At 41.6% G+C, this 24385-nt stretch overlaps 1 protein-coding gene across 3 annotated transcripts in view; it reads left to right on the forward strand.

Moving 5' to 3' along the window:
- Nucleotides 1–18331, forward strand: part of MICU1 (mitochondrial calcium uptake 1) — a 269066-nt gene extending 250735 nt beyond the window's left edge. For all 3 annotated transcript variants that reach the window (XM_063102252.1, XM_063102253.1, XM_063102254.1), the window contains 2 exons: nucleotides 12866–12955; nucleotides 17325–18331. In XM_063102252.1, the coding sequence (XP_062958322.1) occupies nucleotides 12866–12955; nucleotides 17325–17485 (251 nt within the window). In that variant the 3' untranslated portion in view covers nucleotides 17486–18331. The remainder of the gene's footprint in view (nucleotides 1–12865; nucleotides 12956–17324) is intronic.
- Nucleotides 18332–24385: the final 6054 nt, after the last annotated feature.

Below are 24385 nucleotides of genomic sequence, written 5' to 3' on the forward strand. Positions count from 1 at the left end.
GGGTTGTTGTGAGGATAAATCTACACAAAGCACTTAACCTTGTTCCTGTTGTGTGGTGGACATTTAATAAATGTCAGCTGCTTCCATTATGAAGTTGATAATGTAAAGAAGATTTAGTGTGGCTCATCCATTTATTCAGCCTGCAGCACAGATACTGAGTTCTACCCTCAAGAAGCTCACAGTCTAATGGGGGAGAAAGATAAGTATACAAGCAGTTCCAGTTTCATGTGATAAATGCTAATTAGACAAAAGAGGATCTAGGAGCTTAAAAGTAGAGCCCCCGACCCATACCAGGGGTAGGAATGGAGTAGGACAGGGGTAGAGACAGGAGTACGTTCTGTCTGGCGTCCACTCTCAGTCTCATCTGTCTTCATTTTTTCCCGAAAGTTTAGGACCTTTAGAAATTGGCCCCTTTTAGGGCCCTGGCACTGTCTCTTCTTTGGCTATTTTAGAGCTAACAAACCAGTCTTTAGACATAATTTAGTACAGAATTTCTAAAACAGCATTGTGAAGAAAACTGTATATTGCAATATGTTAATGGTTCTGTGGGTTTAAAAAAAATAAAGTGTTCCGTGATTCAAGTTTGGAAAATGCCAGTTATACGGAATTGCTTCCTGCAGCATGACTCCTGCCAACTTTTTAATATGCTCATATGCATTATTAATCTCCAAAAGAAGGATTTACTTCCCAAACTTGATTTGCCCCAAAATATCTTTTAACAGCTTACAGAGTTAATGTTCCTGTGAACAATTTGAGAGATCCAGGTGGTGGCAACTGTGGATTCATATATTAGAGCACAATCCAATTCCTCCAGAGTAAAAATGCTAAATTTCATTGAGGCTGTTTCTTTAGTTCTGCATGTCCCATGTTAGAATGACAACTCTTTGGTAAGAATGAAGTGTCCTTGGTGAATTTTGACCATGTGAAGAAGTAACCTTTCTGCATGAATATCGTGCATTGCCACTGTAGGTCACCTCTGTTGTTTGGCACTTAACAGGAGCTGGCTCTGTTGCTCTTTCATATGCACACTAGGCATGAAATGAGATATATTACCTCTCAAGGGCTGACTGAATGATTAAAGCATTCTGCTGAAGAAGGTAATGGAAAGTTGAACACGATTCCTTTCCCAATGGCTTCCTATGATGAAAAAGTTAGAAATTATTTGAGCTAGAGCTCTAATGTGATGTCTGGCCGCTGTAACTGAGTATTCCTATTTCTGCCAGAAGAATAAAAGGTTTCCAGGTACAGTGAAGCCCCATTGTAAAGCACCTCAGGATATGATGGATTTGGTAAATTTGTGGGTCCAGTTGTGTCCCCCGTGTTCTTTGAACTATAATACACGAAAACAATCACACAAATATAGTCCACGGCCTTTACTACTTATGTGCCAGCACAATTCTACTTAGATTGAAATTGTAATTTATGACGTAGTTGTCCTTAAGTCTTTATGGTCATTGTATATGTACAGCTTACCTTATTATCAGACAAGCCAAGAAAATAAATAGAAAAATATATGGCATAACTCCTACAGGACACTCTCTGAATCCTCAAGTATTTTTTCTGAAGTATTGGTCACATCATCAAATAATCTCAGTTTCTTTGGTCTCTGAAGTAACAAGGATGGTGTGGATGACTTCTGAGAACATTTGTGGCTTTTAAATTTTGTGAGTATAATGATTTAAATGATTAAAGCTGCCTCCATCTTTAGGCATTTAGGTTCCTACTGGGTAGTTGCAGGAGTCATAAATTACTGATGGAGTAAGCAATTTCTAGCACATGACAAACATATACTCTGAACAACCATCTTTGATAGACAAGGTGCCACTCTCTCCTGAGCCTTAAGAATCCTATAGCACTACCCTTTTGAGGACTATGAAGCCATCACTCATCTGAAACACTGATAGCAGCTATTATTTCATGGTAGCCAGGTACAATACCAAGTGCTCTATGTATGTTCTCTCTCTTAATCCTTAAAACCTGAGAGGTGAGTGGTATGATCCCCATTTTATGGATGAGGAAATATAAAATGAAGCAGCTTGCTCATGATTTCACATCTGAGCAGTGGTAGAGCCAGGATTTAAGCTTAGGTCTCTCTCATTCCAAAGTCTGTATTATTTCCATATCATCATGCTGCCTCTCAGTATATTCCAAAATTCTGTTGGAGTTTGGAAATCTTTGCTGAAGCACAATCCAAGAGGCAGTGCAGGTTCACCATTCTGAATCATGCTTAGGGAAGACAGACTCTGGGCTATTTCTTCCCAGTTGCCTTTGGCTAAGAATTGGCATTTTTAGAGGGAGTATGAAGTCCTTATGGTAGTCTATGATGTTTTGGATATAGTGCCCTTCTCTTGAATATGAAATATGACATTTTCCCCTGCAGTTGTCTGTTCTGTTCAGGAGCAGGATCTACAGCTCAGACACACTCTGGCATCTATAGTGCTTACCTTACAGTGACAAACTCTTGGAGTTGTCTCATGTAGCTTCTTATCCCACTTAGGAGTGTCTTAGTAGACTCATCTGTGTTCTTCATCTTTCTGACCATATTACTTTTTGTGAAGAAACCAATACACAAAAGCCTAAAGTCATTTAAATAAAGTGATGTAGTGAGGAAAGTTGGTATCCCTTTAAAGGATATACCACAGAACAGAAAAAGATATATGTGTATGCCAAGCTGTCAGTTTCTCAACATTGAAATTCAGGATGCAAGATGTGGACTTCTCAGCTTCTAACAATCAGGTATCCTTTACCACCTCCACTCATTGGTGTGTCAATGCTTTGTTACACTTTTAGATACTGTCTAACATCTAGCATTTATTGAGACTTAACTATATAAAAGAAATTGTGCTAAGCATAAATTTTGGTTTTAAACTCAAACCTGAGTTTGAGCCCCTGCTACTCACAGCTTTGTGACCTTGAACAGTCCCTTAAGTTTTCAAAGCCTCAGTTTCCTAATCTGTGGAATGGTGATAATAGAATATTTGTTTCAGCATTACTGTAAAAATTAAAAGAGATAATACTATTTTAATATATTAGATTGACATTGTAACTATACCCAGCTGCCTGTTCTGGTTTTCAATGCCTACGTGCTAACTTTCTTCTGTCTGCTTATATTATTAAGGGGCTATAATAGACTGAAAACAACCTATCCCAATACGACAACTTCACAAAAAGTTGCATAAAAAAAAAATCTCTCGAAGACCAGATGAGGCTTACTTTTGTTCTCTGAGGAAGAAGTATCTACTGCTTTTTTCAGTCACTTTTGAGATTATTAGCTTAGGAATTCTAAATTGTTTGTATATACTTATTAATAAGGATTGAAACTTTTAGCTTCTCCTAAGTTTCATCATTCATCCAAAAATTTGTGGAATCATTGCCTTCAGAACCTTTCATTTTTAAGTTCTTTGTTCCTAGGAATATCTAACCCCTATGAATATCTTTAGCATTCTCAGAATTCAAGGGGAAATTTTCTACTAGAGTGTAAACTCTCAAAGACATGAATTATGTTTTCCATATCTTTGTATTCTACTCAGAGCCTAGAACAATTTTTTTTTTTTTTTAAAGATAACCAGTAAGGGGATCTTAACCCTTGACATGGTGCTGTCAGCACTACGCTCTCCCAAGTGAGCTAACCAGCCATCCCTATATAGGGATCTAAACCCACAGCCTTGGTGTTATCAGCACCACACTCTCCCAAGTGAGCCACGAGCCGGCCCCCAGAACAATTGTTTATATACAGTAGATGTTCAGTTAATGTTGAATAAATGGGTGATTTCTAAACTTGTCAGATCCTGCAGAGGATGGTGAAATGCTCTAATAAGAGCCTAGGTTAAGGGGAAGAATGCTAAAACTATGGCACCTTCCCATGTCATTAATTTCCTTTGACACATTGAGCAGGTCACAACTTCTCTGATGCTCAGGTTAAAGTTATATTGAATATTTCCAAGGCTTCTTTTAGATTTGAAATTCTATGAGTATAACTAAATCAGCTTTTTACTGAATGTAGTAACGTCTTAACGGATATGTTATAGCCTAAAGTTATATCCAAATCTATGTGAAAATGAACTAACTTATAATTATCAGATACTTTTGAAGTCAGAGCATGGCTGCTGAATTCCCAAAAGGAGGGTGGCAATTTTAATTTATTTTCTTGTTAGGCAATTTAAAACTTAATTAGACTTTGGCTAGTTCTTTCAATAAGATCTAATTTATGGAGTTTTATTTAGTAGTTACAGAAGAGTGACAGTTCTGTAAAATGCCCCTGGAAAATGAGTGCAGCTCTACTTGTATATACGTATAATTTGAGGAACCCCAAAAGGACATTTCCAATCATAAACACCTCCCCCACTGGCCAGCTCTGTTAGCTTTCTGTTGTTGCATAACAAATGGCTACACATTTAGCAGCTGAAAACAACACCCATATATTATGTCAGTCTCTGTAAGTCAGAGTCTCAGTACAGTACAGCTGGATTCCTTGCTCAGGATCTTAACAAGGCTGAACTCAGGTCTTTAGAGGGACGTCATTTTCATCTGGAGTTCAGGGTCTTCTTCCAAGCTCTTTGAGGTTGTTGTCAGAGTTCAGTTCCTTTCAGTTGTAGGACTGAGGTCCCCTATTTCTTGCTGGCTGTTGGTAGCCAGGCATTGATGTCAACAGACCACAGCAATTCCTTGCTGTGCAGCCCTCTTATAACATGGTAGCTTACTTCTTCAAAGCCAGCAGGATAATCTCTGTCCACAGTCTGCTAAGATGGATTTTTATATAACATAATCATGGGAGTGACTATCCCATCACCTTTTTCATATAAAGTAACCTAATCACAGGAATGATATCCTATCATATTCACAGGTCTTGCCACTCTCAAGGAGAGGGATTTATATACAAGATGTATAGACCAGAGTGTTGGAATATTAGGGGCCACTTCAGAATTCTGCCTACCACACCAGCCATAATCCTAGAAATTCCCACCTTTAGTTTTATTCTTTGAGAATTTCTGAATATATGAGCATTTTAACTGATTTAAGCCATTTTATTATTTAAAAAAATAACATGGCATTCATAAAATTTTAAGGCTGGAAGGGAGCATATAAATCATTTTGTTTAAACCCTTACTTTATTGTTTTTAACGTACATGAAGGAAAATGACTTGCCAAATCACTGCTAATATGACACAAAACTGAGACCAGAAGCTCAGGTTCAGTGACTTCCACACCAGTGTCCTCTTTACTACAGGGCACTCACTGCTGCTAGAAAGACCTGGAGAATTATATAGGGGACTCAATGCTTTTATGTGATGGCAGAATAGGGGGAAATTTACAGCAAGAATGTAGGGGAGAGCATCCCCCAGACAGCCAAGACATAGCATGAAGGCAGGAAGTAGAATGCACAAAGATGTGTGGGGAAGAGATTATGAAGGAAAAAAGCTCCTGTTTTATAAATTATTTTAAAATTTGTGGGAGGCAAGCCCTTACACTTCATTTCATCATTGCATTCTGTAAAAACATTTATATGTGAAGAGGAATGTTGGCCAGGATTCCATTCATTTAAAACAAAGTCATCAATTTTTCAAGTAAAATTATTCATGATGTAGACAAGGAAGCTCAAATCTGAAATAAATGTTTGCTTTATGAGGCATTTTCTTTGCAGAGAACTGGTTTATTTTCCCAAATTTAAAGTCACTAGCAATTCTAAAGATTGATTCTGGCTTAACTGCATCACTTTGAATATATTATGATTTAGTAAAATTATATAAGCACTCCTAGGAGGAGGAGAGCTGCTTTAGGGATTCATGATTACCGTTGGGAGAGAGAGGAGGAGGAGGATAGGATAAAATGCCAAAACATCTATAAAATCAGCAAACATGACATTCCACCGAGAAAAAGATTGGAAGAGAATAGTAACAAGAGTTACAGTCATACTGGGAGAGTACAGTAGCCCCTCTTATTCCACAGTTTCACTTTCCCAGGTTACAGTTACTCGTGGTCAGCTGGGTCCAAAAATATTACATGGAAAATTCCAGAAATAAACAATTCATAAGTTTTAAATTGCACACCATTCTGAGTGGCATGATGAAATCTCATGCTGTCCCACTCTATCCCCCCGTGACATGAATCATCCGTTTGTCCAGCATATCCATACTGTATACACTACCCACCCGTTAGTCACTTAGCAGCCTTCTTGGTTTTCAGATAGACTGTCATGGTGTCACAGTGCTTATGTTCAAGTAACCCTTACTTTAGTTAATAAACGGCCCCAAAGTGTAAGAGTAGTGATGCTGGCATATTGTTATAATTGTTCTGTTTTAATTAGTTATTGTTGTTAATCTCTTACTGTGCCTAATATATAAATTAAACTTTTTCATGCATGTATGTAAGAAGACATAGTATATGTAGTGTTTAGTACTATCCTCAGCTTCAGGTATCCACTGGGGGTCTTGGAAAGTATCCCCTGCAGATAAAGGGGGACTACTGTATAAAGATTAATATTTATTACAAGAAGTGCTTCTTTAGGGATTTCAAAGCCTACCACATTTGGAAGTCTCTGGAAGTTTAATAAGACACTTGTAAAGGCAAACAGTATTTAGCCTTTTATATAATTTCAAAAAGCTGAATTTAAATTTATCATTTGTTCTTACTTTAAGCATCAGAGATTCAAACTCTGTTGAAGCTGACAACCATAGACCAGCAAGGAAGTAGTTTTATAAAGAAGAGAAAAAGGTACTTTCTCCTCAAGATTGAGGTTAGAATAATGAGGAACTGGTTAAATAAATTATGATATGTACCATCAAGTGGTATACTGTGCAGCTGTGAAAGAAAACTGCTCATTTAGTGGTATGGAATTATTTCTAAGATATGTCGTTAAATAAGTAAAGCAAAACACTATATTAAGTACACCATCATTTTTGTGGGAATGGGGAAGAGGTAAAGAACAAATATTTGGTTTTATATTCATAAAATATTTCTGGAGAAACTGGCAATATTGGTTGCCTCTGGACATCTAGGTGACTGGGGGATGAGGTTGGGAGGGAAACTTCAACCCTTTGTACCATTTGAATTTTGAAACAGGTCAATGTTTTACCTACTCAAAAATAATTTTTTTAAATAATGTTTTTTTGTTTTGGTTTCTTTTTGGCAGCTGGCTGCTGATCAAACCCTGGACCTTGGTGTTATCAGCACCACACCCTAACCAGCTGAGCTAACTGGCCTTCCCAAGATCTTGTTTTGTTATAAAGGTTTCCTTGCGAGGAGACTTGCCTGATCCTCTGTAAAATCTCTCCTGATGCACTGGTCCCCCTCTGCACCTTCTGTTCTAGCTCTTTAGTCAGGCTTTAGCACCCCTTCCTGCTTTAGTCAAACTGAGTCCTCCACCCCCACTCCACATCACCTGCTACCATACATGCACAAATCTGGAACAGTCTGTCTCTTTACTCCTTTAAAATTCACATCCAAAATATACCACCTACCTGCAGGGCCTGCCCGTGGCTAACTTGGGAGGGTGCGGTGCTGATAACACCAAGGCCACAGGTTTGGATCCCTATATAGAGATGGCCAGTTCGCTCACTTGGGAGAGCGTGGTGCTGACAACACCAAGTCAAGGGTTAAGATCCCCTTACTGGTCATCTTTAATTTAAAAAAAAAAAAAAAAAAAAAAAAAAGTACCTCGTACCAAATACACACTATTCCCTTATAACCCATAAGTGTGTGTTAATATATCTGATAATTTTACATGTATTTCTCCATCTTAATGGTATACGTAGTCTCCCCCACTAAACTGTGATTGCTCTGGTAAACATTGTGATTGCTCACTAAACATTGACTGCTTAATGGTACTTTTAGAAGTGCTTGCCCTTTGTGGAAAGATGTGACTAGGATTTTTTTTTTTTTTTTCTAAGATGACGGGTAAGGGGATCTTAACCCTTGACTTGGTGTTAAGACGCTCTCCCAAGTGAGCTAACCGGCTGTCCCTATATAGGATCCGAACCAGCTGTCCCTACATAGGATCCGAACCCGTGGCCTTGGTGTTATCAGCACTGCACTCTGCTGAGTGAGCCACAGGCCGGCCCATGATAAGGATTTTTAATAAAGCTAGATATAATACTGGATGATGGCAATAAATCTTACTGCTAAATCAGTTTGTACTAAATTTAGCATGTAAGCCCATTGAAGCAGTCATCTGGGATGGATGCTCTGAGGTTCAGAAAACCTGACTACAGGTTTTCTCTGTGGCATGTAGCAGAAGTTAGGAACCAGGAATCTGACAAGCAACGCCTCTGACAGGCAGGCAACCTGCGCACACAGAGGGGCGCAACCTGCCTGGGGCTCAAAAGCACTGTGCAGAACAAGAAATTGTTATCCCTTTCATTATTAGTATACTGCATTGCTCTTGGCTCCCTAAATCACAAGCTTTCCTAAATGCTGTCCTTTCCCCTCCACACCCCCACCCAGAATCAGGTGTGTGAATGGGAATATGTGTGTTATAATATGTGTGTTATAATAGCCAAGGTATCTAGGAAGAAAATACAAAAGAAAGGACAAATGCTGTTTGAGGAAAAATCTTCCTCCTTGTTCTGCCCAAAGCCACCCAGAGATGGACTTAAGAATCCAAGACATCGGCATCACAAGCCTTTCCAGGGCTGAAGCAGAAAGGTCTCTCTTCACTTAACCTTGGCAGTCACAAGCCAGCTTTTGATTTTCTCCACTGCAGTTCAGTAAGGCAGAAATAATTACATGGACACACAGCTAGAAACTGTCAGCCCAACTTGTTGTATCACCCTTGCATTAGGAAGAGACAGGCAGCTCCTAACTGGGTCACACTGTCCAAAGCTTTATGTATGCATCAGAGACAGCTGTGGAGAAAAACTCCTAGGGCCACCTTTGTCACTGGTATTTCTCATTGGGTTGCTGTTTAATACACCTTTTAAGTTGTCCCTGAAATTGTCAGAGTGACTTCCTAGGGAATGCTGAGTGTCTTCCACTGTGTAAGGCAGTCAGATCTGCATTCAAGCTATAATTCTGGCTCCTCACAACTCCCAGCTATTCAATTATTCATCCCTGAACAAAATCATTCCTCAATTTGGCTTTTCTTTCAACTGGACTCTTTCTCTTTAGGGAAAAGAGGAATTTCCCTCATGGAGGAATTGGTATTGTCCATATGAGAAATCAAGTGGACCAGTGTGTATAGGGAAAGAGCATTGTGCTAGATTCTAGACCCAGCTCTGTTACCATCTAGTTATGTGACCCTGGGAAAGTTATTTAACTTCTCTGGATTTCACATTTCCTCTGAGGTCTCTTCTAGTTTTAAGATTCTCTGATTCCAAGTGGACATTTGGGCTCTATCACCTCAGAACTCTCCTGTTCAGCTGTTATGGTGAATAGTTTTATGTAACATAGCTTCTGGTATTATATCACACAAACTTGTTACATGTTTCTTTCTACTGTTGACTTTTCCAGTCTTGGACCATGCCAGAGAGTAAATTGGGGACCTGGCACAACTTGATTCTGCCTAGACTTTTCAAAAAGCCAGATGGTATTGATTTTTGAGTGCCGATTGGTGCTGCTTCTACAAATTCTCTCCCATCCCAATCTAATAGTAATCACCCAATCTCACATCGATCTGTTGTTCAGGAAGCTGGGCTAGATTTGTACAAAAGGAATAGATAGACTTTGGAAACCTAGGCCTTTTCCAGAGTGCCTTCATGCTCCATGTAGACACCTTTCAGATTAGGAACTAGAATCCCAACCATCAGTCAATTAGCATTATCAAATAGGGGAGGCCAAAATTTCAGTACCTACAACTGGTCTGCATAGGAAGGTCAAGATTTGAGGCAAGGAATTGTTCTGTGTGCTACGATTTAATTATGATGTTATGATTCAGACATATTGGAGGAAAATATGAATGAGCCCACTCTCGGGACCAGCTGTCAAGCGCTTAGCTTGTAATCTGCTGTCATCCCACTTGTCCTAAGTACTCCCAGTTTGACAGCTCACCAGCTAGTTAAGTGTTTGTTTCCTCTACTGCTCTGAGGATCTTGGACTGTGAAAGGGCACCCCAGCTAGGCTGTTCACTGGCTGGGAACATCCCAGTGGTTTGAGTTACAATGACTTAGCAGCCCTGGTATTTCCTAGTATGAAGGGTGCTAGAGCCCTCTCCATGTGAGATCCATGTGAGAGGGAACATAATCTATAACTGTTCTGTGAAGAGACGGCATTTGTAATGAGGCATTCTTGCTGGCAGCCTCCAGAGATCCCTTTTCTACAACCTCTTCATACCACTTTAATGAGTTTCTAACTAAAAATTGTCAAAAGCTCTCATCGACATCCTTGAATATCATTTAGCTAATGACTTATTTAGAGGAAAGGGCACTGTCTTCATGCGGAAAAGGATGAGTACTTGGAATATCAAGACAGTTGGCAATAGGCACTCTGCCCTGAGAGAATGGAAGAACTGGGAAAGAACAGGAAGATAGTTATCAGTGAGAGCAGTTAGAAGTGTGAGATTGATGTGAAATGCAGAAAAAGGAAGTTTAACAAAAAGCATTCATGTTTATCTCATACAGAACAGGTTCTGAGCCCCTTCTCAGGATGTGTTTCTGTGGCAGCAAAGGGTAATTCAGTAGGTGATCACAGTTTGAGAGCATCCAGTTTCTCCTGATCTCATTCACTGAGCAGTCTTTAAAGGTGAATTGAGTTTTCTTAGTAGATTTTCCTACTGAAAAGTATAATGCCCAGCTGTCATCATTTTAGTTCTCTTAGCAGTTACTATTCTTGTTGTAAATTGGACTTCGGATTTCTGTTCCTTCTCTGGGCAGTTTAGTTAGCAGGAATCAGTTCTTCCTGAGCCAAATCAAGTGTTTAAACCTGTGAAGCTAAATTTTTAAGCCCTGGAATTCTACAGTCTTATAGATTCCCCAGCACACATCTCATGAACATCCAACACAATCTCTTCTGCTTAAGTCTTTTAGTTCCTAGGAATGTTGATTCCTCCTTCACCCTAACTCAGATCCTGGGAGGAATAGTGGTATGAATAGTAACCCAAAACTTCAGGGAGAAGAAACTGGCTCTCCCTGCCCTCCTGAGCACCCTAGTGCCCCTCAGGGCACAGGCTTTGAAGGCTAAGGCATAGCCCAGCTTGTGGCCAATATCTTTCCTCTGCCCTTTGCCACACAAGATCCTCAGCTATTTCCATATACCTCCACCCCATCCTCACTCTCAGATTCTAGAAAACACCAATAAACCCTTCTTTGTGTTACTAAGCCACCTCAGCAGTTATCTTGTGGCATCTCCTCATGTGAATATGAGAAAATTAAATCTAAAGAGGTAAGTGCCTCCATTGGAGTCAAACAGCAAGTTGGTGGTGGAACCAGGTCTAGAGCCCAGGTCTCATGGCTCCAAGCACAGTTTTCTCACTACATTGTCTTGCTCCTCTGCATTGCTTTGGTTATTTGTATCTGCTGACCTTGGGGGCACTGCAGTGATAGAGGTAAAGTGAAAGATCAAAAGCAGAAAAAAAGACAGGCTGGTAACAGGAACTGAAATTATGGAAATGAAGTAAGCAAAGAAGGTACATTGACTCTAGTTTAAGTTCCCATTGCTTCTGGATTAATTTAATCTGAGGATTATAAAGAGCACTTTATTCTCATATTTGATTTATAAATAGAAATTAATCCTTTTCTTTCCTCCAAGTTTTATGATGCTTAAAATGTGTTTGTAAACAAAATATAATTTATAGACGTAGCTAGACTAGGTTTGAGGATAAATGAGAGAGAAGGCAGTAGAAGTTGCCTAGTACTTCCTGGCTTATATCTTTCATGAGAACCCAATTCTTACATGATTGCTAATGTTTAAACAGTAAATGTCAGAAAAGAGAAAATAGCAAAATAAATAAATAAATAAATAAATAAAAAATAAATAAAAAAAAAGAAAAGAGAAAATAGCAAGAGAAAAGAGATTTTCTGTTGACGTCTTTTAAAAAAAAAATTTTTTTTTTAAAGGCTACATACTGATCTAATGAGACAGTGTTCATTGCTTTTCCCAAGGGACACCGCTAGAAGAAGACACCTGGTGAAACACCAGTGGAGAGGAGAGATGCTGGGCAGGGAGCTCACCGTGCAGGCACTTAGCTGCCAGTCAGTAGCCGAAGCAGGAAGCCTCAGTGTGCTCACGCTGCAGACAGGCCTCCTGTTCCCCAAGCCCCCTCCTTTGGCCGCCTGGTTATCTCCTTGACTTTTTGTTATGTTTTTTCCAGGGGGAGGGAAGTGCCAAGGAGATTATAGTAATATCAGGCATTCTTTTTCTTTTTAAGGAACTTTTCTGGTGATAATTTATTAGAAAATTTGCCACTGCATGCGCTAAGCTGCTCGACTCTCATCGTTAAATATTATGTGTACTTCCACTTTTTAAAAAAATATTGTTACAGCAAAATATGTATAAATTAAAATATGCAATTTTAACCATTTTTAAATGTACAAGTCAGTGGCATTAATTACATCCGCAATGTTGTACAATCATCACCACTTTCTATTTCCTAAACTTTTCCATCACCCCAAACAGAAAATCTATACCCATTAAGAACTAACTTCCCATTTCCCTTAGCCCCTGGTAACCTCTAATCTACTCTCTGTCTCTAAGCATTTAATACCAGGCATTCTTAATCAACTGCGTGTACCTCCTTAAGTGTAGCAGCAATACGAAAAAATGCAACCTGAGGTGAAAAGGAAAGGGGCTTATGGATAAAAACTAAATTCTCATTTTTTAAATATGGCTTAATGCAGTTGAAAATTTTTATTATTACTGAGCAGTTTTATCCCCACATTCAGAGAAAAATGAAAGTCCCTCTGCTGTGCTAATTCAGCATCTCTTTTTCTTCTTTCAGTGACCATGCAGCAGGTGGCCAGAACAGTGGCTAAAGTGGAACTCTCCGACCACGTGTGTGATGTGGTGTTTGCACTCTTTGACTGTGATGGTGAGTCACAGGGCCCTCTGGAGTCAGGCAGGAAAACTGAACCTCACTGCCCTTACAGACATTGTTTATAATGGAACCTTTGCTCCATTATGTACTAGCTAATACCTCTTCAACCTATCACATTTCCACATCAATAGCTCAGCTCTCAGGATCATGATATTGAGAAATATAACCCCTGATCCTGGTTTATGTTCTCCATTTCTTCTTGTAATTCCAACTTGCCTGTAGGCCTAAATTAATTTATAACCCTAAGGATTTTAAAAATGAAAAACAAAAATATTAGACCCAACCTGCTGCTTAGTAGATAAGGAGCACTCAAGTATTTTAATGTCTCCAGAAAGAAGATGGTACTGATCCCTCCACCCCTACAGGGCACATTTCAGTCATTCACATTCCATCTGCTTAGCATCCCAGCACCACACAGTAGTCAGTTGTGTCTGTGGCCACTCTGTAGTTTAGCCCATTTAAGAGATCCTGAGCCTGCTGTGGCATTATTTTGGGGCTACGTTGGGTGATGTAATAACAACAACAACAACAACAACAGTGGAAGCTTACATTTTTTTCAGTGCTTACTGTGAGCCAGTAAGCTAATCAGCTCATTTAATCCTCTGACATAGGTATCGTTAGGAACCACATTTTACAGATAAGGAAGCAGGGACTCAGAGAGGCAAGTAAATCTCCCAGGATCGCAAAGGTGATGGTAGATGGCAAAACCAGGATTTGAACCAAAGCCATCTGCCTCCCTCTGTATATACACTATATTTCCTCCATTGCTTATCTCACAGCCAGGATGCATGTTCATCTTCTTCCAGGAAGCTAGGCTAATGGAATCCAAGAACCAGCTCACAAGCTCCAGCCTAAGTGAAACCTTCCCTTTTGGTTCCAGCATAATGGATCACTCTGACTTTTTCATTCCTTAACTTAGTTCCATTTTTCTGTGTTAGTACATATTACACCCTATCTCTGTGTTTGTGACTTAACTTCCCTATTAAAGTATGAACTTTTTAAGGGTAGTTGCAAGTCTTTTTCACCTTTGGACCCTCCAGAGGATCTCGGATAGTACTTTACAAATAATAAGTGTTCATTAACTTGAGTTATTTAAGTTATTAAGTTGAATTTAGGTTATTTAAATCTCCAGCCTATATCCACAAACCAAGTTCCGACCCAAGGAAGCCCCATGGTTAGATTAAGGAAATAGCCCCATTCTCAGGTAGAGGCTATCCAGTCCACAATATGATACCACTAGTCATATGTGGCTATTTAAATTAAATTAAATTAAATTTAAAACTCAGTTCTTCGGTCTCTCTATCCACATTTCAAGTGCTCAGTAATCATATGTGGCTAGTGGCTCCTGTGTTGAACAGCGCAGATATAAAACATTTTCCCACATTGCAGAGAGTTCTAATGAACAGCACTGCTGTAAAGATGTTAACTTGCTCCATATTTGTGCTTTTACTATAGTCACTTCTAGGTGGTTTGAATTTTTTCCAAAAACACATTTATTTTTATAATTTTGAAGCCAGTATCCTGGAGCTGGTCTGTGAAGTGAACATAGGAATAAAGGCAAGTAGCCTCTCAGTTCTCACTTCTCCTAGGAAGTCCTGGGAAAGGATGTTTTATTTAACAGCCTTTTAGAAGAAGGTTCTTTCAGTATCTACTTGAATCACCTTTGGACAATTATTTAACATCTCTGAGGCTTATTTTCTTAATCTAGAAAAAAGAAAGTATACTAAACAAAAAGCCATTGTTATTTCTTTTTTTTTTTTTTTTTTAAAAGATGACCGGTAAGGGGATCTTAACCCTTGACTTGGTGTTGTGAGCACCACGCTCAGCCAGTGAGCGAACCGGCCATCCGTATATGGGATCCGAACCCGGGGCCTTGGTGTTCTCAGCACCACACTCTCCCGAGTGAGCCACGGGCCGGCCCAAAACGTTTTTTTTTTTTTTTTTTGTCATTTTTTCGTGACCGGCACTCAGCCAGTGAGTGCACTGGTCATTCCTATATAGGATCCGAACCCGCGGTGGGAGCGTCGCCGCGCTCCCAGCGCAGCACTCTACCGAGTGCGCCACGGGCTCGGCCCACAAGCCATTGTTATTTCTACCAGTGCAAGACTTAGTTCAAAATGCCAGAGGACGAGGTCTCAGTTGGTTAGAGCACTAAGGTCACAGGTTTGGCACAGGCCAGCCGCCAAAAAAAAAAAAAAGCCAGAGGACAGAGAATTCCAATTTTCAAACAGATTTCTTCATCACAGAATTTAGAGTTGAAGTTAAGGATCACACATGTGCACAAATGATGTGCAGTCATATACCTGGTTCATAGTTAAAATCCATTCATAACTGGGCCGAGCCCGTGGCGCACTCGGGAGAGTGTGGCGCTGGGAGTGCAGCGACGTTCCCGCCGCGGGTTCGGATCCTATATAGGAATGGCCGGTGCACTCACTGGCTGAGTGCTGGTCATGAAAAAGACAAAAAAAAAAAAAAAAAAATCCATTCATAACAGTTGGCTCTGGCCATAGGGAAGCAGGAGGCAAATCATGGTAGTTTGAGTGAAGTAACCTCATATTTTTTTTTATTTTCAAGGTTCTTTTTATGCAAAGTATAAGAGTCTTATTTCATCTAGGGATGGTCGATTAGCTCAGTTGGTTAAAGCACAGCCTTGTAACACCAAGGTCAAGTGTCCGGATCTCCATACTGCCCAGCCACCAAAAAAAGAAAGAATCTTATTTGGACCTTTCTTGATAAACCATATTATTGATTTGCTTTTCAGCCAGGCCAGGCTATTTTTTAACCTTTTATTATATTGAAGCATAATATATAAATACGGAAAAGTGCAAATATCATAAGTGTATAGCTTTACGAGTTTTTAAAAAATTGAACATACCTGTGTAACCAGCATTATACAGAAACGTCACATTACCAGGACCACAGAGTCTCTCTGGTACTCACAGTCACTTTCTTTCCCAACAGTTGTCACTTTCCAGACTGCTAGTACCATAGTTTTACCTGTTTTTGTACCTTGTATAAATAAACCAAGGGGTTCTTTGGTTTGTTTTTGACCTGTTTTTGACCTCGCCGTGAGGTATTCTATCTCTGAGACTTCCCATGCTCTCTTCAGCTAGAAAAAAAAGGACCAGCTTAGGTTTTCAGGTACTCTCTGTAGAAGCAAACCATTTATTCCCTCTTCCTACTCTCTTCCCAGACTGATCATTAGTAAAGTTTGTTGGTCTCCTGTTGTCTTATCTTCACCAGTGGTGGCTGCCATTCTTCTAATCAGCAGACATTTACTCCTGGATGGAGGGTCAAAGGGTGACTGTTCCTCTGCTAATAGAGTGGTTACTGTTTCTTGTGGCTTGAAGTGACCTCAGGTTAAACCAGATGCTCTCCAAAGTCTCTTCCAGTCCTGCGAGTCTCCCACTGAAGAGGATGGAATGAGAAGCCAGAAGAACATGGGTTCAACTCAAAGACAAATTTTGATTTTGATTTTCACCATAAAAATCCCTCCTCATCTCTTGCCGGCACTATTGCAGCAGTCTCTTAACTGGCTGCCATACTCCAGTTGTGCCACCCTGCCATCCATCCTCATGTATCTAGCCCGGGAAATCTATCCAAAATTGAAATCACATTCCATCTTATTCCCTGCTTCCAGTCTTTTTTTGGAGCTCCACTGCCTGGAAGATAAAATGCAAACCCTTTAGCAGGAATACAGACTCTGGGCAGCCTGTCTCCTGCCTACCTCTTTAGTTTACTTACCACGCCCCCACGTCTGTGTGTCCAGCAATTCCTAACTCCTTGTAGTTCTCCAACAGCCATGCTGCTTCCTGCCTGCGCCTTTGCTTATGCTACTGCCCCTTCCTGGAATGCTTCCCCCATCTCTCTCCCCTTTATTTGGCCAATTCCTGCTCATCCTTTGGGATTCAATTCATGCGCCACTTCCTGGAAGACTTTACTGATCTGTTCTTGCACTACCCCCAGCCTGGGTTAGACTTTCTCCCTCTGTGCCCCCATAGCATCCTCTGTTTACTCCATTACAGCACTTACCACACTGTGGAAATAATTCATCTCTCCCACACCTCGGAGTATTTCAAGGGACAAAGCACAAAGCTTGTTTATCTCTTTATTCTCAACAACTGGCACATGACCTGGCATATACTATATTCTCTCTCAGTTTTTGTCACATTACACTGAACTGTCAGTGAGTTACAGGTGGAAACATGAAGGAACAACTAGTTAATGCTACGCCAAGAGACTTGAGTTTGGCCGTGAGAGTGTGCTGGGCTTTAGAACCCACACTGTGTGAATGATGACATTTTCTCAGTGGCTTTATTCCAAGACTTCCACTTAACCCTGTTGCATTTGCCTTTTCTTCTAGGCAATGGGGAGCTGAGCAATAAGGAATTTGTTTCCATCATGAAGCAACGGCTGATGAGAGGCCTGGAGAAGCCCAAGGACATGGGCTTCACCCGCCTCATGCAGGCCATGTGGAAATGTGCACAGGAAACTGCCTGGGACTTCACTTTGCCCAAACAGTAACGCAGAACGGCAAGAGGGGGCCACCTCCTCTACCCAAGCACCCTGGACCCCCTTGAGCAGAGCCTTGATACAGCCCTTTGTGCTGCTCCTTGTGGAAGTCGTGCTCACTTCCTCCTGGGAATGACCTCAGGATGCTACCAGTATCTCCTCTCTACCTGTCGCCTGTCCCAGTGTTCTGCTAGGCTCTGAATTTGCCCAATGGTTAACCCCATAGGTTCTCAAAAACATGAACAAATCTTAAAAGCTCAGACCTTTGGCACCTTGGACAGCACTATCCATTCAGGCACCTTATAGACAAAGAATGCAGGGAACCATTCACACACCTGTCAACCCTAGAAAACATCCAGTTCTCAAATCGTTTTCACTGTGGATTTATATTAACAAGAACATTATTTTTCCTCCTGCTGGTGTTTTTAAGCTACAAGTTGGGAAAATCTTTGGCAGGCAAAAGGAAGTCTGTGTTGAATGATAATGAGGATGGTCTGGGCAAATGACCTGAGCTGGTGGGAAGCCTGGGCCAGAGGAAGGGTCTGTGTCAGTTACTGGGGCGGCTCTGAGGCCTGCTCCAAGAAAGCAGTGCGCTCAGTGGGAGCAGAGCAAGATTCAGAATTTACAGTAGTGGCTTCGTGGCTCTCTCCACTCCCTTCCTTTCCTCTCAGACTCCCTAAGACGACTTCACCATGACTCTGCTTAATGAGCAGCGGTGATTGAGTTCATGTTCCCTGCAAGTGCTATTTCCCATCTGGGAATGGGCCTCTGAAGCTGAGGCCTGGCTCAGAAACTGTCTGCTCTCTCTTAAACACTTGGAAAATATTACTTTAATTATAACAGTTTGCTGTAAACACCCCCAAAGGCTCCTGTTTCCTTTATTTCAGGATCTTCTGGGCCCTTTTCATTTTACATCTCCACTGGGTTTGAGATCCTGCTAGCAACACACCCATTTTCTTCCTACGAGAGCTTGGTTCCTTCTAATGAAAGGCAACTTTAGGGACAGACAAAAAATGAGGTATTGGGAGGTTAGTGGTGGCATTGTCCCAGCCAGCACAGTTTTGGTTAACATGTCATTCTGAGCCAAAGTACACAGTCCTTGATTATCCATGCCCCACGATAAGAAACTAAGATGGGGTGGTGGAATATGTGAGGAATCATCTGGTATGGTGGACCTAAGTTTTAAGAACCATGGCAACCAATGTTGTACAGTGGTCCCAACTCTGCCACTAAGTGTGGTCTTGAGCAAGTCATCTCCCATCTGTTCCCTCATCTGTAAAATGACAGATAGGGTTGACCTAGGTGGGCTCTAAGGTTTCTCCCAGGTCCAAAAGCCTCTGCTTCAGCTCTCATCTAGAATTCCTGTGGCCTCCAGAGCCTCCAGGTAAGCTCCCTGGCATGGCCAACATTATAGAAACACCACACCAAAAACCCAGTCTTCCCGTGAGGCGGCTGGCTCTGCATGTTGGTAGGGAGTGCTTGACAGCCAGAGAAAAGAGGCCTGGAGCAGCACCTGTGGCTCCACAGAAGGTTCCTACACCAGAATTTCCTCCAGAGCAATTTAACAGCACCACTTCTAACACCCTTTCTGAAGATTAGATTGTCTCTCAAAGGAGGTTGCCACTCTCCTACCTCACCATTTCCTCTCTTGGGCTGTCCCTAGTACCCAGGTGTAGGATTTGCCTTGCTCATTGCCCTAGGTCTGAGGCATCAGCAAAATGTGAGCTTTTTTTTTTTTTTTTTTAAATATTACTACTGCCGTTTTATGTTTTTTTTTTTTCATTTATGTATTTTTTTCGTGACCGGCACTCAGCCAGTGAGTGCACCGGTCAGTCTTATATAGGATCCGAACCCGCGGCGGGAGCGTCGCCGCGCTCCCAGCGCAGCACTCTACCAAGTGCGCCACGGGCTCGGCCCAAAATGTGAGCTTTTAATTCTGTTCCAGAATCCCCAAATCACTCTTTCCCCCAGTCCTCCTTTCTCCAGCCTGAACGAGATGTCCCTTCTATAGTCTTTGTGAGACGTTCATTCCCCGACAAGGTGAGACATGCCATTGGCCTGGGTTCACTGAAGCTGAAAGCCACAGCATGGCAAGGGAGGGTAAGGGTCTTATCTGCAACATCTTGAAACCCAGGGTCAAGGGCACCTATCATAGGTACATGAAATTCTAATTCTAAAGCTAATTTAAAGATAGCCTTTGCCCCTCACACAACACATTCATGAGTAACCTGCTGCTAAACCATTCACAGATGACCTGCTTCTGAGTCAGGGTTTCATGCACAGCAGAGCAGCCCCCTCGCTGTAACCTACTGAGAGGCAGCCCTTGACACCAGGTTTGTAAAAAAAAAACAAGGGGGAAAAAAAAGAAAACAAAAAAATAACTCTTGGACAAAGTAAGTGTTACTAGCAGTGCCTCAATAAATTTCCTTTCACACACCCACGGCCATTCTCTAGTTTTGTTGTTGTTCTCTATTTCTTTAACAAACGAAAACAACTCTTCAATTCTAGACTGTGAGGCTTCAGGGAAGGGAAGAGTTAGAGAAGACCCAGGCTGCTGGGTTTCCTTGACCTTCAGCTCAGCATCTAAGAAAACACACAGCGAGAATATGGAGAGCATGACGAAGGAAAAGAGGCCTTATGAATTTGTACAATCAGTCTACGGCCATACCACCCTGAACGCGCCCGATCTCGTATGAATTTGTACAATCTATAAAAATCATTATTTTAGTAGCTTTTAGTGCCCCACCTAGTTTTAGTTCTGGGTGGAGCATACACTCTTCTAGAAACAAATCAGACTCTTTTAAGACAAAGGTCCAGGCCATGACTGCTACCAGACAAGGAAGATGGGAGCTTGGAGCCACGTCCCCTGGCTAGGGCACCCTCTGCAAGCCTTAACACAGCCCAAGTAGCTCAGAAAAGGAAGGAGGGAGCAGAGTCTAGTTTGGCTTTTAGGCTCCAGGTGACACCTGCTGACAAGAAGGCTCAGTGCAGGGACTCACTGGACTGGAGCCAGACAAGGGGAGGCTGCTTGAGTGCAACCCAGATTGTCCTGAGAATAGGCCTTCCCAGGGACTTGGGTGACATGGAGCAGGTGGAATGAACAGCCAGAGATGGATCATAACCATGAAGAGAGATACTATGGATATGAAAATAATTGAGAGGAGGAAAAGAGCTATGCTGGTATATTCTCTGTGGCCCCAGGATGGTAATTTTTACTAGCAAATGAGAAGGTATAATTCATTATATTCATTCTACAACTCTTTAGTGACCACCTGTTATGGACCAGGCACTGAGCAAGGTCAAGGAATTTGCATTCTAGTGAGGAAAACAGAAAAGAAGCAACAGAGTTAAGTATAGGCTACTACGAGAGCACTTAGAAAAGCAGAAGGGCGAACTAATCCAGACTCGGGAGTTCAAGGCAGGGTTGCAGAGAAAATGATTTTTTTAAAATTAAAAAGTATTAAGCTGGCTGATAAGCTCAGTTGGTTAGAGCGCAGCCTTACAACACCAAGGTCGTGGGTTCAGATCCCCATACTGGCCAACCTCCAAAAAAAAAAAAGCACTGAGACCTAGGAGTAGGAGTTCTGTTACCGACAGACCAGGCTTGGCTTGCCCTCTCCCACTAAACAAATGAAAGTCCAAAAGTTGGTGCAAGGATTAAAAGGTTTATTCAGATTACCAGTACTCAACTAAATGTCTAACCAAACAAAGAGAAAAGAGGAGCAGTGGGTCGGGTTTATCCTAGTCCCAGTCGGCAGGGTCAACCTATTCCACTGACAACATAATTAATTGTCCGTGCTGATGTTGGCACAAAGAAGAAAAGTACCGACTAGATTTAAGTCAGAGAAACAAAGCTTGGCCAGGAGCCCTCCAGGGTGCACCTATACAGAACAGCAGAAGAGGGCTCAGAAAATCAGAGAAAGGTAGAGGATTTCAGTGGCTTCTGGACTTCCAGTCACTGCGCAGCATAGGAATGAATCCCCACCACTCTCATGGATCCCGTCAGGGGACCCTGCTCAAGCAAGGTCTTCACGATGTAGAACTGGCCTTCCCTCCTCTGCTAGTGACCTGTCAGGGCAAGCCACTGCTGGCCAGAGGGAGCATGCTTCTCACAGGTTGAGAGGAGTTTAAGCTGTAGTTGTCGGGCAGTCACTTTAAAAAGAAAGAAAAGGGGGGAAAAGGAGATTAGAAGAGAATAAAGCATTGCCACGGCAGAATTTAGGCCAGAGACTCCAGGAGAGACTTGCCAGCAGCAGAGACATGGGAGCAAAATAGCCCCAGTGGCCACTTGCCTCTTGCAGCTGGAGTCTTCTCTGGTGCACAAAGCTTTCGAATTTTTGCCAGTGACTAAATTAGGCTCTTGGAATCCAAAGTCATAGAAATGAACAATGTACCCAGCAGTAAAGCAAGCAACGCTTTATTAAAAGAGGAGATAGACTTATGCATAAGGGGGGTAGCTACAGTAAAGCTAGCCCCCCCGAGGGGAGCTGTTCAGGGTCTTTTATAGGGAAAGGAGTTAAGGGGTGGCAGACCAGCGTCACTGGAGGTGGTCCATTCTGTTCTTCCTTGTTGCATCATGGGTATATGCTCAGTAGGACCAAGATGGTGGTACTGTTCATTATTGTCACCCCCAGAGGGTCATTGTAGCAGTCACCTTGAAGCTTTGTGCTTTGTGCGGATGCGGGAATTCCTAAAGGGGTCTTAAGGTTAATCTGTAACTTAATTTTTACAATTACGGTAAACAAGCCTTAGGGAGGGGTTTTGCAACTCAGTAAATATCTCTTTCCTCTCTTATCTCAGTCTATTTTATCGGGGTGGGCCATGAGGTAATCAGTTGCCCTGGGGGGGGGTCTCATAACTGAGGAGTGGAAAATTAACAGTGCCCTCTGCAGGGAAAATGGAGTCAGTTTAATTCATAGATGTAGGCTTACTCTGTTTCACTTAGAAAGACCAAAGGGGGAGTATTCAGATAGACACCGAGTGTGCAAAGACTCAGGCCATAAAAGCATGTTTCATTCTTGGAACTGAAGTTCTAGAGTATCCAGTACAGATTGGGGAGTGATTTTGTGACCCAAGAATTACAACAGGCTGGCCAGTTAGCTCATCAGTAGAGCGTGGTACAAATAACACCAAGGTCAAGGGTTTGGATCCCCGCATTGGCCAGCCAAAAAAAAACCAAAAAAAAAAAAAGGAAAGAATTACAATGGTGATCATTCACAAAAAACGTAGCAAAAAACATATGTGGGTATATACATATCTAAATAACTTATAGAAGAAATCATGATGGAAATTTGATAATGCTTCTTGGGAAAATAGAATAATTTAATCAGGTCCCCTGCCTTAGGTCTGGTTGGGGGTCATGCAGCACATTCTTTGTAAGCAAATTGTGTGTGGGGGTGGAGTTATTGCGCATGTGCGGTGCTGTGACTTGCGTGTGCACAGTCATGCTCTCCAACCTAAGGCTTCCAAGGACTTTTTTGCTGGTTACCTAGCTCATAGACCTGCATGTGAGGGGTCTGGTGACCCAGCCTGGCGTGTGAAGGGTTTGTGACCCAGTCTGGACAAGGGGCTTGAGGGGTCTGTGAGCTCCAGACCCAGCCCTAGCTCGACAATGCTTAAAACTGAATATAAAATGAATGAAAATACTACTTAATGAAACTTACAAGATACAACTAAAGGGAAACTTACAAACTTCTTAACAGACTTCCATTCTTATTTATGGAAGATAGGCTGACAAGCTAAGCATCTGCCTCAAGAAATCACAAAAAGAACAGAATAAAACCCAAAGAAAAAAGAAAAGAAAAAGAAAAAATAAATAATATTAGGAATGTTTAAATGCGTATTTCTACAGATACTGCAGCAGTTTAAAAAGTAATAATACTGTAAACAACTTTCTGCCAATAAATTTGGAATGGATTGTTTCTTAGAAAATATAATTTACCAGCTGGCCAGTTAGCTCAGTTGGATAGACCATGGTGCTGATAACACCAAGGTCCAGGGTTCAATCCCTGCAACAGCCAGCAAAAGATATAAACAGAAAAAAGTTTGAATAGACTATTATTATAAAAAATTGTATCAGTAACTAAAAATTTAGCACAAAAAGTACCAAATCTAGATCGCTTTATATGAGTGAGAGAAAAAATATAGGATCAGATTCTGTAGGACCCTGTAATCCCCAAAAGAAGTTTAGACTTTTGATGATAATTAGGAGCCATTCAACAGTTTTAAGCAGGAGAGCCGGCCCGTGGCTCACTTGGGAGAGCGTGGTTCTGACAACACCAAGTCAAGGGTTACGATCCCCTTACTGGTCATCTTTTATTTATTTATTTATTTTTTATTTTTTCAAAAGATGACCGGTAAGGGGATCTTAACCCTTGACTTGGTGTTGTCAACACCATGCTCTCCCAAGTGAGCCATGGGCCAGCACAACCCCCCCGTCATCTTTAAAAAAAAAAAAAAAAGTTTCAAGCAGGAAAATGACATCCATAATGAGCTTTGCATTTTAGCATGATGGTGATTGGAGTGGGATCCAGGTTGGAGACTGTTACAATAACCCAGCTAGCAAATGCTGGAAGCCTGATTAGGAGAATGGCTGCAGAGCCAGAAGGAAGCTAAGGAATGTTGGTCAGGGAGTAGTTTGACCCGAGGGGCAATGGTGGGGGCATGTAAGTTGGGGGAGGGTGAGTAATTTAGGATGAAACCCAGATTTCTGTTTGGGTAACTGTATATAGTGGTGCTCTTCAGTGGGATTGGGAAACTGAGAGGAGAGCCAGGTTTACACGGAAGATGATGAAGCCATTTTTGATATGTTGAGTTGCCTGCGAGACATCCAGTGGAATCATCTAGTAGGCAGTTAGATAAGGGTCTGGGCCCAGGAAAGGGGTCTAGCGTGGACATAGGGTTTGGGAATCT

The sequence above is a fragment of the Cynocephalus volans genome, chromosome 7 (genome assembly GCF_027409185.1).
Source record: "Cynocephalus volans isolate mCynVol1 chromosome 7, mCynVol1.pri, whole genome shotgun sequence".
Taxonomy (NCBI): Eukaryota; Metazoa; Chordata; class Mammalia; order Dermoptera; family Cynocephalidae; genus Cynocephalus; species Cynocephalus volans.